The 12,150-nt window shown below is 35.9% G+C and overlaps 1 protein-coding gene across 8 annotated transcripts in view; it reads right to left on the bottom strand.

Moving 5' to 3' along the window:
• Positions 1-12,150, bottom strand: part of EVI5 (ecotropic viral integration site 5) — a 261,524-nt gene that overhangs the window by 57,390 nt on the left and 191,984 nt on the right. For all 8 annotated transcript variants that reach the window (XM_049879778.1, XM_049879780.1, XM_049879782.1 and 5 more), the window contains one exon: positions 9,857-9,952. In XM_049879778.1, the coding sequence (XP_049735735.1) occupies positions 9,857-9,952 (96 nt within the window). The remainder of the gene's footprint in view (positions 1-9,856; positions 9,953-12,150) is intronic.

Here is a 12,150-nt window from a genome sequence, read left to right as displayed (position 1 = left end):
AGAATTAGTGTTAAGACTAGATAAGCTTATAGGATGGATATTTTTATAATTTAAAAATGTCTATAAGTTTGAGAAAGTCCTTAAGCAAAAATTTAAAAATTTTAATGTTTAAGAAAAATGGAACCTATAAACTATTGTTCAGTGGCGGGGCGGGGGGACATTCCCCCAAAGGGTCTGTTAACTAAGAGCTGGCATATAAACTTCTACCTGTTGTGAAACTATCAACAAATTAGAAATTGAAAGTACAAATTGATCACAAAGTTTTATGATAAACTCCATTATTCAGTAATGTCATGTTAATTTCATGTAATTTAAAGATGCAGTATTTTAAAGTTAAATGGTAAGGTTTTATCATTTCCCTCCATCTTCTGTCAAAACTGCATACTGATCTGAGCACAGATTTAACCCTAGTTCCCTCATTCTATGTCAGAACAGAATTCTGAGTGGGTGTTTTTTAAGCCAAGAGCGGTTGGGGTATTGCCCATCTGAGGCATTCCTAGAGGTTATCTGTTGGGCAAGGTAACAAAAGTGGGTAAATGTTACTGGGTACCAAGAAAGGAACGAAAAGTTGAATTTGGGTAGACCCACATGGTTTTAAATTCAAATCTTTTTATGTATCACAAAATAGCATTAATTTTATATGATGTGCTCAGCCTACAGAGGCTTTTAATCAATATACTTATCTTTCAAATAATCAAAATTCAAATTAAATTCCAGGTGATGAATCAGAACGTTTGGGTTTAATTCCCACTTATTTTCCTCAACTAACTGAGCAAAAACTAACTTTTCTGTGTTTTGTTCCACCAGCAGGGAAGTAGGAACAGTTCTATTTAGCACTGGTGTAAAAATAAAGTCCCCAGAGAATAAATAACATTTGGATCTACAGAAGAAAGGTAAAAATTTTACGAAGAGAAGGAGGAAACAATTTTTAACCACCATCTCCCCTCATCTAAATGCTATGGATTCTTACAAGCATTTTTCTGAATCAAGTTCAATTAAATCTTTTTAATAGTAGGTTAAATGTCATCTAACCACTCCTCCACTCAAAACCTTCCAATGACTTTCCAACTCACTCAGAGTAAAGGCCACATTTCTTAAGTCACATATAATCTGCCTTACTTATCTCCTAAACTGCCTTTAGTTCTCCTCTTTCACTCTACTCCAAGGTCTCTACTCAAACATGCTCTCTGCCTCAAGGTCCCCCGTCTTCACTATTCCCTTAGCAGGGACTTCTACCCCGAAATGTGCATGGCTCACTGGCTTCAAATCTTTGTTTAAATATTCCCTTCTTAGGAGCCTTTCCTGACCACATTACTTAAAACAGCTACAGTCCCCCACCCTCAACACCACCATCCTCCTCTTTCTTACATATTTTTCTCCATCGTATTCATCATTTTCTAAATCACACACTATATGATTCATTTATTTTGTTCATCTGACTTTTCCCTCTAGCATGAAGCTCAAAAAGGAAAGAGATTTTTGTGTTTTGTTCACTAATCCAGCCGAAGTATGTAGATGGCACGTAGTAGGTACTCCATAAATATTTGTTGAATTGAAACCAATGCCCCATTAAATTCATCACTTAATCTGTTCTTCATGTCTGGGCTTCTCATGAATCCATCATTTAAAGTCAAATTGATATTTCAGGAAATAAACTGCTGCACACTCATTCTTTCAGTTATAAACATGTTTTGACTGCCTCTAGTATGCTGATGCTAGAGACATAAAGTCAAAAAATGGTCCTTGCACTCAATGAACTTCAGTTGTACACAGTGGGCAGAAGAGTTGAAAAAATGAAATGACTACAGTAGTGTGAGATGAGATGATGGCAGAGGTGTACACAGAGGCTTATGGAGGAGCAGGGACAATAAAATTAGCTGGGTTGGCATAATCTGGGAAGACTGATCACAACAGGTAAAACTTAAGCTGACCTATGAAAAGAGAAGCAAGGTCAAAGGAGGAGGGGAAAAAAAAACACGGTGAAATGAGATGACACATTTGAGGGATTCTTCACTAGTTTATTGTGGCTTGGGTAAAGAGGACAGGTAGGAAATGAAGCTAGAAAGGTAGGTAAAAATCAGAGAAGGAAGGGCCTTGTGAGAAGAGCCAGAATTTGGACTTTGTCCTGAAGGCTACTGGAAAGCTGCTGAAGATTTTAAGTGATGAACACAGAACTAGTACTAACTGTAATCTGTAAACCAAACCTGTTTCCCTCAAGTCGATTTCGACTCACAGCGACCTTACAGGACAGAAGCCCATAGGGTTTCCAAGGCTGACATCTTTTCTGAAGTAGACTGCCACATCTTTCTGCTGTGGAATGGCTGGTGGGTTTGAACTCCCTACCTTTCAGTTAGCAGCCTAGCACTTTTAAGCGCTGCACCACCAGGGGTCCTAGTACTAACTTTGTTGTTGTTAGGTGCCGTTGAATCGTTCCCCACTCATAGCGACCTGATGTACAACAGAATGAAATACTGCCTGGTCCTGCGGCATCCTCACATTGCTACGTTTGAGCCCACTGTTGCAGCCACTGTGTCAATCCATCTTCTTGAGGGTCTTCCTCTTTTTCTCTGACCCTCTACCAAGCATGATGTCCTTCTCCAGGAACAGGTTCCTCCTGATAACATGTCCAAAGTACATGAGACGAAGTCTCATCACCCTTGCTTCTGAGCATTCTAGCTGTAATTCTTCCAAGACAGATTTGTTCGTTCTTCTGGCAGTCTACGGTATATTCAATATTCTTTACCAACACCATATTTCAAAGGCATCAATTTTTCTTCAGTCTTCCTTATTCACTGTCCAGCTTTTGCAAGCATATGAGGCGACCAAAAATACCATGGCTTGCGTCAGGTGCACCTTAATCCTCAAAGTGACATCTTTTTTTTTTTTTTTAAACACTTTCAGGAGGTCTCTTACAGCAGATTTGCCCAGTGTGATATGTCGTGTGATTTCCTGACTGCTGCTTCCATGGGCATTGATTGTGTATCGAAATAAAATGAAATCCTTACCAACTTCAGTCTTTTCTCTGTTTATCATGATGTTGCTTATTGGTCAGCTGTGAGGATTTTTGTTTTATATTGAAGTGTAATCCACACTGAAGGGCTGTAGTCTTTGATCTTCATTAATAAGTGCTTCAAATTATCTACACTTTCAGCAAGCAAGGCTATGCCATTTGCATGTAGCAAGTTGTTAATGAGGTTGTTAACGAGTCTTCCACCAATCCTGATGCCATGCTCTTCTTCATATAGTCCAGCTTCTCAGATTATTTGCTCAGTATACAGATTGAATAAGTATGCTGAAAGGATACAATCCTGATGTACACCCTTCCTGATTTTAAACCACGCAGCATCCCCTTGTTCTGTTCGAATGATTGCTTCTTAGTCTATGAACAGATTCTGCATGAGCACAATAAAGTGTCCTGGAATTTCTATTCTTTGCAATGTCATCCACAATTTGTTATAAGCCACACTGTCAAATGCCTTTGCAAGCCAATAAAACACATATTTCTGTTATTCTCTGCTTTCAGCCAAGATCCACCTAACATCAGCAATGATAACCCTCATTCTATGTCCCCTTTGATACTGGCTTGAATTTCTAGCAGTGCCCTACTGATGTACTGCTGCAACCATTTTTGAATTATCTTCAGCAAAATTTTACTTATATGTGATATTAATGATATTGTTAGATAATTTCTCATTCTGTTCGATCACTTTTCTTTGAAACAGGCACAAATATGGATCTCTTCCAGTTGGTTGGTCAGGCAGCTGTCTTCCAAATTTCTTGGTATAGACGAGTTGTTAGACAAGTACTAACTTCAGCTGTATAACACACAGAGTTGTAGCTGGCAGTCAATATGTACTAAGAAAATGCATAAAACAAACATGACAGTACATTCTAATACTAACAACAACAACAAAAATGGTTTTTAAGCATGTTTTTAATCCTGCAAAGAAGTTACAGTGTGAGTTCTTATACAAACAACAAAGTCCCATTTTAAAATCTTCTCTATGTCTCAGTTACCTCAACTATATAATGGGGACATTAATAATATCTGTGTCACATGACTGTTGTGAAGATTAAATAAGGAAATATACTAAAATGGCTTAGGACACTGCCTGGTATGTACTAAGTGCTCAAATAATGTTAGCTATGATTATATGATTATAGGGTCGCTATGAGTCGGAATTGACTCGACGGCACTGGGTTTTTTTTTTTTTTTGATGATTATTTTTATTATTACTGTCTTTGAAGAATTCAAGTTATAAATAATAGGATCTATATTCCCAAACATGGTAAATATACCAAATATGAAGACTTAGCTAAAAGAGGGGTTCACAGTGCATAGAAATAACCTTACTCAAGTATTGCTGTTTACAGTTGCTGTTGAATCCGCTCTGACTCACAGTGACCCTGCGTACAACAGAATGAAATGTTGCCCAGTCCTGCGCCATCTTTGTGATTGCTGATATGCTTGAGTCCATTGTTGCAGCCAGTGTGTATTTTGAGTGCCTTCTAACCCAGGGAGCTTATCTTCTAGCACTACATCAGACCCAACTGTGTTCTGATTTATAGGGTTTTCACTGACTAATTTTTAGAAGCAGATCACCATGCCTTTCTTCCTAGTCTGGCTTAGTCTGAAAGGCCTGCTGAAACCTGTCCACCATGGGTAACTCTGCTAATATTTGAAATACTGCTGGCATGGCTTCCAGTATCAGAGCAACATGCAAGCCACCACAGTATGACAAACTCACAGACGGTGGTGGTACTCAAGCGTATATTTTAGAAAAAAACCAAAAGTCCAAACAATTCCTAACTTGAAGCTATATACAGTTTTTTGAGATGGATAAATTCATTATCTGGGTTTGGTAAAAACTACCTATAAGGAAATCTAAAAACTTTTAGTACATTCCAGTTTCACTGTGGTTTTTAGAAGCCCCTACAATGTTGAATGTGACTTTTTACATGCCATCTATGAGCTGTTTTTCTGGAGACTAGAGAGAGAGGAAAGAACATCTTACATACGCTTTGGCACTTAATTCCAACAACTCTAAGGCAAGTGCTTTTGGGACCTCAGCTTTGAACAAATAAATCAACACATAGGTTAAGCAACTTGCCAAAGATAAAACAGCTAATAAGTGGTTTGTTTGACTCCAAAATCCATACTCTTAACCATAATTTCCAGGGCTTAGAAGAAAAAAAAGAGCTCTGACCACAGCTATGCAGGATTCTAAAATCCTCTTGTTTTTAATAATCATTAAATTTACCAAAGCTCTTGATTCTGGTGAGGGCACGTTGTATTTATTCTTGCGGACTACTTTAAAAAATTCCATTAGCCCGAGATATTCAACCAGAAAATTAGCTTGTAATACTGTATACATTAGGGTTAACAAGAAAAAAATAAAATAAATTCTTCTTTTCAAAGATAACAATTGCATCATTTCACATGTAATTAAAGCCATTAACACCAAGAAAAAACATACAAAATTTTTCAGAGGTTGAAATTAAATTCAACAACATTTTAAAGAAGGGACCTAGGCTCAGTCACTCCTGTGTAATGAAAATTACAGTCAGGCAGAAGCTGAATTCATTTTGTCCTTCTTAATCAGCAGTGACCTAATGATAAAAGAATACATGCAAATTGATGTATGTGCGAATACAGTAATAATCGCTGAATTAAAAAAAATCAACTTTTAGTAATCTCAATTATCTTGAAGATAGTTATTCATTCAGAAGCAAAAAAGATCCGTGAGAACTTAAACTAGAGATGGCAAAACGAATTTTCTAAATCTGACAAACATTTAATTCCACTGGAACTTCATTAGACACCAATTCAGATTAAAAAAAAAAAAAAATCAAACAAGCAGGAAAATAAGATGGAGAAAGATGAGAATAAACAAAAAATTTCTAACACTGATACTTGAATACTCAAAATATATATGCTGAAAATCCCTTAGTGTGGAAACCACAGGAGCAAATGAGTGAATTATTGTAGTATCTTAAATTAATTTGTTCAAATATAAATATTTACTCAGTGATGATTATGTGCCAAGCATTATGTACTAAGCACTGGAAAACAAAGCAATGAATAAAACAAATACAAATTCCTCTCTCATGAAATTTATATTTTGGTGCAGAATGAGGACAATAAAAAATAAAAATATGTGTAATTCATAGCAAGAAGTAATAAACACTTTGAAGAAAAATATAGTGGCCTAAACATACAGAGACTAGGATTTTAAGTACAGAAAAGATTTTAAGTACAGAATCTTTTACTAAGTTGAGCTCTCCCCCTAGTGGAACCTGAAAATGATCTAAGATATTTCCATTACAAGAATAATCTAGAAGGTATTATAATTGAAAAAGAAGTGTCAGGTTTTAACAAAATACCTATTTATGAATCTTAATCTGCATGTAATACATAATTACATGAATAAAAACTGAACCATTCAGACATTCACTAAATGTATGGATAGCAAGTTAGCCAATGAACAGTTCTAAATTCTCAAGTATAAAGTGAAATGCATCAAAACTAAAGGACCAGGAGTCCAGAAAAATACAGCATTTTAGGAAGAAATAGCAGCATGTAGAAAGGTACAGAATTTCGAAAGAATCTGAAAGTTGCAGCAGCAGAATAACTGAGACAGTACGGAACAGCGTGCGTGCATGCGTGTGTTTGTGTGTGCATGCATGCGTACGTGTGTGTGTGGCACGCAAGAGAAGGAGGTAACGTCGAGAGATAAGGTTGAAAGTGAAGGTGTGGGCCATAGTGAAAAGATAAGTATTTTACATGAACGAGTTTCTATGTGATTTGGTAGGTAAAAGGTAAGTAAAACGTAAAAAACAATAAAGGTTTTTATGTTTTAGAACAATAACTCTGACAGTTCTATGGAAGAACTGAGATTGGAAAAAAGGAAACTGGGTAGGAGATTACTGCAATAGTTCAGGTAATAGTGCAGATGGGAATTGGAGGAGGAATAGAAATGATATCAAAGATTCAAAAAAAGTTTTTGAAATGATTAAAATTACCTTTAGTTTTAGACTTTCTCACGACTTTTAAAAGAATTAAAGATTTGTACAAGACTTTCTAACCTATACGAGTTACTAAGAATTATCTAAAGGCAAATCTACATGATTAAGTGACCAGGTAGAATGTTGGTGACAGTAGGAACTGGTACAAGCACTGTGGAAAATAATTTGGTATAATCTAGCAAAGTGGAAAATTTGTATACCCTATCTATATATTCTTGCTATATGCCAGAGCATAAGGCAAAAATTGGAGTTCCTACAAAAAACCAAACCCATTGCTGTCAAGTTGATTCTAACTCATAGCAACTCTATTGGACAGAATAGAACTGTCCCATAGGGTTTCCAAGGAGTGGCTGGTGGATTCGAACTGACCTTTTAGTTAGCAGTCAAGCTCTTAACCACTGCACCACCAATGCTCCTACAAGGAGTTCCTACAAGGCTGAACAATTTGATAAGAGATAACACTAGTCAAGATTTCTGATAAAAAAAGAAGGAAAACATTTTGGATGGCATAGGAACATGTCTTATTTTACACATGTTAAATCTGAAGTGCCTCTACAACTTCCAGGTTGAGCTATCTAGTACCCATCAAAATTACTGATCCATTCATCGGAAAAAAATACAACACAAAGTCAGAGAGGTACAAGATATCTGCAAAACATAACACCAATATATGAAGAACCATACATCCATAAGAAAAAGACCTACAACCTGATACAAAATACGAACAAAAGAGCTTAACAGGCATTTCACCAAACAGGAAATCCAAATGGCCAAACTCATTAATGATCAAGTAAATGGAAATTAAAACCATGATGAAGTATCACTACATACCCACTAGACTGGCAAAACTTGAAACATCTGACACCATCAAGTGTTGGGGAGGATGTGGAACAACAAGATTTACATGCAGTGGTTGGGAGTTTAAACTGGAACAAGCACTTTGGAAAATAAAGAAGTTGAAGATTTGCATGCCCTATGACCCAACAATTCCACACCCTGGTATACATGCGCTAGAGAACTTTGTGCACATGTGATCTGTATGGCGTATAGGAATGTTCATCATCACAGCACTGTTCGTAATAGCCGCAACTTGGAAACTTCCAAACATCTATTAATAGAATGGATAAATACATTGTGATATATTCATATAGTGGAGTCCTGTACAACAATAAAATGATGACTCTCAGAAGCAGAATGGTGAACAAAGAATGAAGAGAGGCAAAAGAAAATATTCAACACGATTATATACAAAATTTAGAAACAGGGGAAACCAAACTGTATGTATTAGAGATGCATACAAAGATGACACAACTAGAAGGAAAAGCAAAGCAGTGATTCCTATAAAAGTCAGGATAAGGGAGCAGGGTATGGTCTGGTAGACTTCTGAGGCTTTGATGATATTCTCTATCTTGACCTGGGTAACAGACAGATGGGTAATTTTTTTTTTTTTTGAATACATATTACACTGTACCTTTGTTTTATGAGCTTCTTGGTTATTATGTTTCATACTTTTTTTAAAAAGCACTGCTCAGGGGAAACAGGCTAGGACTGGAGATAAATTGAGATTCACTGCTATAAAGATATGTCCTAAAGCCAGGTAAGTGAGATCCTTCATTCAGGTACAGTTTTTTAAAAAGCCCAAAACTTTGATTCTCAGAGGAATACAGACATTCAGAACTGATAAAGATGACTGAAAACACTAAAACAAGAAAGAAGAGAATCAAAAGTTAGTGGTGTTAGGAAAGCCAAGGATGGAGAGAATTCAGCCACGATGAACACCATGTCTCAATTAGGATGAAGACTGAAAAGAGACCACTGGATTTGGCAATTAGGAGTCCAGTGATGAATTTACTGAAAGTCACTGGCTGTTAACATACTCTTGTTAAGAGTAAAAATTCCATGCATTTTCTTTTCTATTTTTCAAAAATATGTGGCACATGTTAAATATCATTTTAAACAAAACATGAAGCATGCCAAGGTCTTCATTTTAGTATTTCAGAATCAACAAAAAGGTGGATTTAAATTTTTTCTATTTAGTGACTAAGATACATAGAAATATGGCAAAATTTTATAATTTTCTTGATGTTAGAAATGTACAGAACTAAAACCAAAATTGCATTTGATAGCATGATTTAAATAACTGACTACTAATATATTAGTCTGTCATTCCTCAAGTTTTTCTGAATATATGCTGCTTTATGAAGAATACTGCCAACAGAACATGAAAGAATGCTTTTTTAAAAACTTATTAAAATCATAATGTGCTGTGATTACATGTGATCCAGATCAAAAGATGAGGCTATACTATAACATACATAAGCCTTGGAAATTAACTGAATTTTTAGGTGAAATTTAAGGACAAAAGGATACTTCAGGTGGAAAGAAATTTCTAGATGTTGTAGCAAAAACTGCATTACGACTTGGAATAGAATATATTCCAATAAATACGTATGTTTAAAAACAAAAAATTTTAAACATTATACTATTCTCATACAGGAAACTTACTCTCTTATATTGTACAATTGTTGGTTGTTAGGGGTGCGGTCGAGTCAGTTCTGATTCATAGCGACCCTATGAACAATAGAAATGAAACACTGCCCAGCCCTGTGCCATCCTCACAATCATTGCTATGTTTGAGTCCACTGTTGCTCAAATTTATTCAAAACTGTATGCACTATTTTTTTTTTTTTTTTGGTATAATAAAATGTATGAATAAGTGTTGAAAATGATTCCGTCATTACGATGAAGATGTAAGTCATTGTTCAGGTGTGGAGGGAAGGAGAAACTATCGCATTACTTTTACATGTGCTTTATTATTTTCATATGGTACCTGGATTTCAAGCTCTGCAATGTGTTGCTGTAGTTCGGCCACAGCAGCTATGCTGTCTGCTTCCCGAAGTCTCACTGCCATCACCTCTTCCTTGCTCTATGGTGGCAAACAAAACAAAACAGTAATAAACAACCAAAGGCTGGTCACAAAACATAAATACATGTAACTTGCCTCAAATCCAGAAAATGACAAAAAGGCCTATTATTAAATGAAAAAGTCAACATAAAATGAAGAATGTATATATGGAACAATTTCATTTTTAAGTAATCAGAGACACCATTTCATAAAAATTTACTCAAAATGTTAAAATTAAAAATCAACTAATTAAAATTAACTGGTGAATGTGAAAGCCGTTAACTTTTTATACAAAAACAATTACTGAGAGCTTTCTAAAGATTAAGCAACTAGGACAAGAGGCTAACAGTGAATATGGATGTGAAGAGAGTATATTAGCTAGATAGCGTTAAAAAGAATAGCATACCCTTTCTGAGGCAATAAATGTTAACAAACACCTACGTTGTATTACAAAGGATAAGGACAGAAATTAGAATTTGTCATTAATTCTAACCTTTCTATGAAAAGCAGAATATCATCTCAGATATGATAGTGGCACTCAATTTCAAACAAATACTGCTTTTAATACCTCACCATTTGGCATATGGCCATATATTCTCTGCACCCAGTGGCATGCTAGTAGATGTTCAACAACTGGCTCTCAGGTTATGGATGTATGTCTATACACACATATGGTATGTGTCCATAAGTTTATTATAAGTTTTAATATAAACTGATATAAAGGATATATAGTACACAATGTACAAACAATAATACAATATAAAATAACCCACTGCTGTAAATTCCATGTAGTCAGTAATTCTCACAAAATGCATTCATTGATTTTGCCACACTCTTGTATCACAGGCCACCTATGGTTGAAACCGATGAACAAGTGCAGTTTTGATGTGAATTGTTGGTTTTTTTATGTTAGAGAGAAGATGAAAGTATAAGATGGAATATCTATGTTAGAATTTCACTTTTTTGTCCATGATATGAGCAACTTCTTTGCTGAACTGGATAACAGTAATCAAATACTGGAAGAACATTTCCTTAATATTTTGTGCTATTTACAACGCAAAGGCTGAAGACACGACACACTTTTAAGTCATAGTATCATTAATATTTTATTCATAACTTTCTTAAGTCTAGAGCAAGAGTCAGCAAACGTTTTCTTAACAGGTCAGAGAGTAAATATTTTAGGCTTGTGGGTCATACGGTCTGTCATAACTACCCTATCTGCCACAGACAATACTTAAACGAATGGGAGAGGCGGCATTCTGATAAAACCTTATTTACAAAAACAGGCAGCCAACCAGATTTGGACTATGTTCGCTGACCCCTGATCTAGACCATCAACAAAACAATAAATCAACCCCTGATCTGTAGAGTTTGCCAAACAGATCGTCAACTAGTCTACTACTTTCTGGCTCCACTGCCAATACCTTAGTCCAATCTAGCATCTCTGTCCTGGGTACTACTGCCTGATCTTCTCCCATCAAATCTCTCTAAATCTCTCTCCAATCTCACCTTAAATCCATCTCCACACAGAGATGTGTGTTCTTTTTAAAAATAATTAAATTAATTGTTCCAGGCATATCCACTAATAAATTAAAAGCAGTGAGTGGAACTTTAAGTATATTTACATAGCCTCAATGTATCTATCCCCTCCGTCCCGAATATTTATTAATTATTGTGGTGGTTTTAACATATGTCCACAAGTGCTTTGATACGCCTTCCTCTAGGAAATGGAGCTTAATTTCCCTCCTCTTGGACTATGGGCAGCACTTAGTAACTTACTTGTAATGAACACAGTATGCCCGCCCAAGAGGAAAAAAAAACGGCTTTACAGCGGAGAAACTTAGCAGGCACCAACTTTATCAAGTGATCAAGGCTATAATATCACTAGTAATAAGATATCTCAATACCATGAGCTCTCTGATATGACGTGTTGAGAAGGACACATCACGTCTGTGGTATTCTTCCCCAAAACCTCAGTCTAACCATGACAAAACATCAAACAGACCCAAATTGAGAGATATTTTACAAAACACCGGACCAGTACTCTTCAACAGACAAGGTAATGAAAAATAAGAAAATGCTAAGGAACAGTCACAGATCAGAGAAGACCAAGAAGACATGATGAGACATGATGGGGGAAATCCAAATAAAGTCTGTAGTCTAGTAACAGTATTGTACCCATATTCATTTCTTGGTTTTGTAAAGGCACTATGGCTATG

Source organism: Elephas maximus, chromosome 3 (assembly GCF_024166365.1).
Source record: "Elephas maximus indicus isolate mEleMax1 chromosome 3, mEleMax1 primary haplotype, whole genome shotgun sequence".
Classification (NCBI taxonomy): Eukaryota; Metazoa; Chordata; class Mammalia; order Proboscidea; family Elephantidae; genus Elephas; species Elephas maximus.
This window is presented reverse-complemented; position numbering and strand designations above follow the sequence as displayed.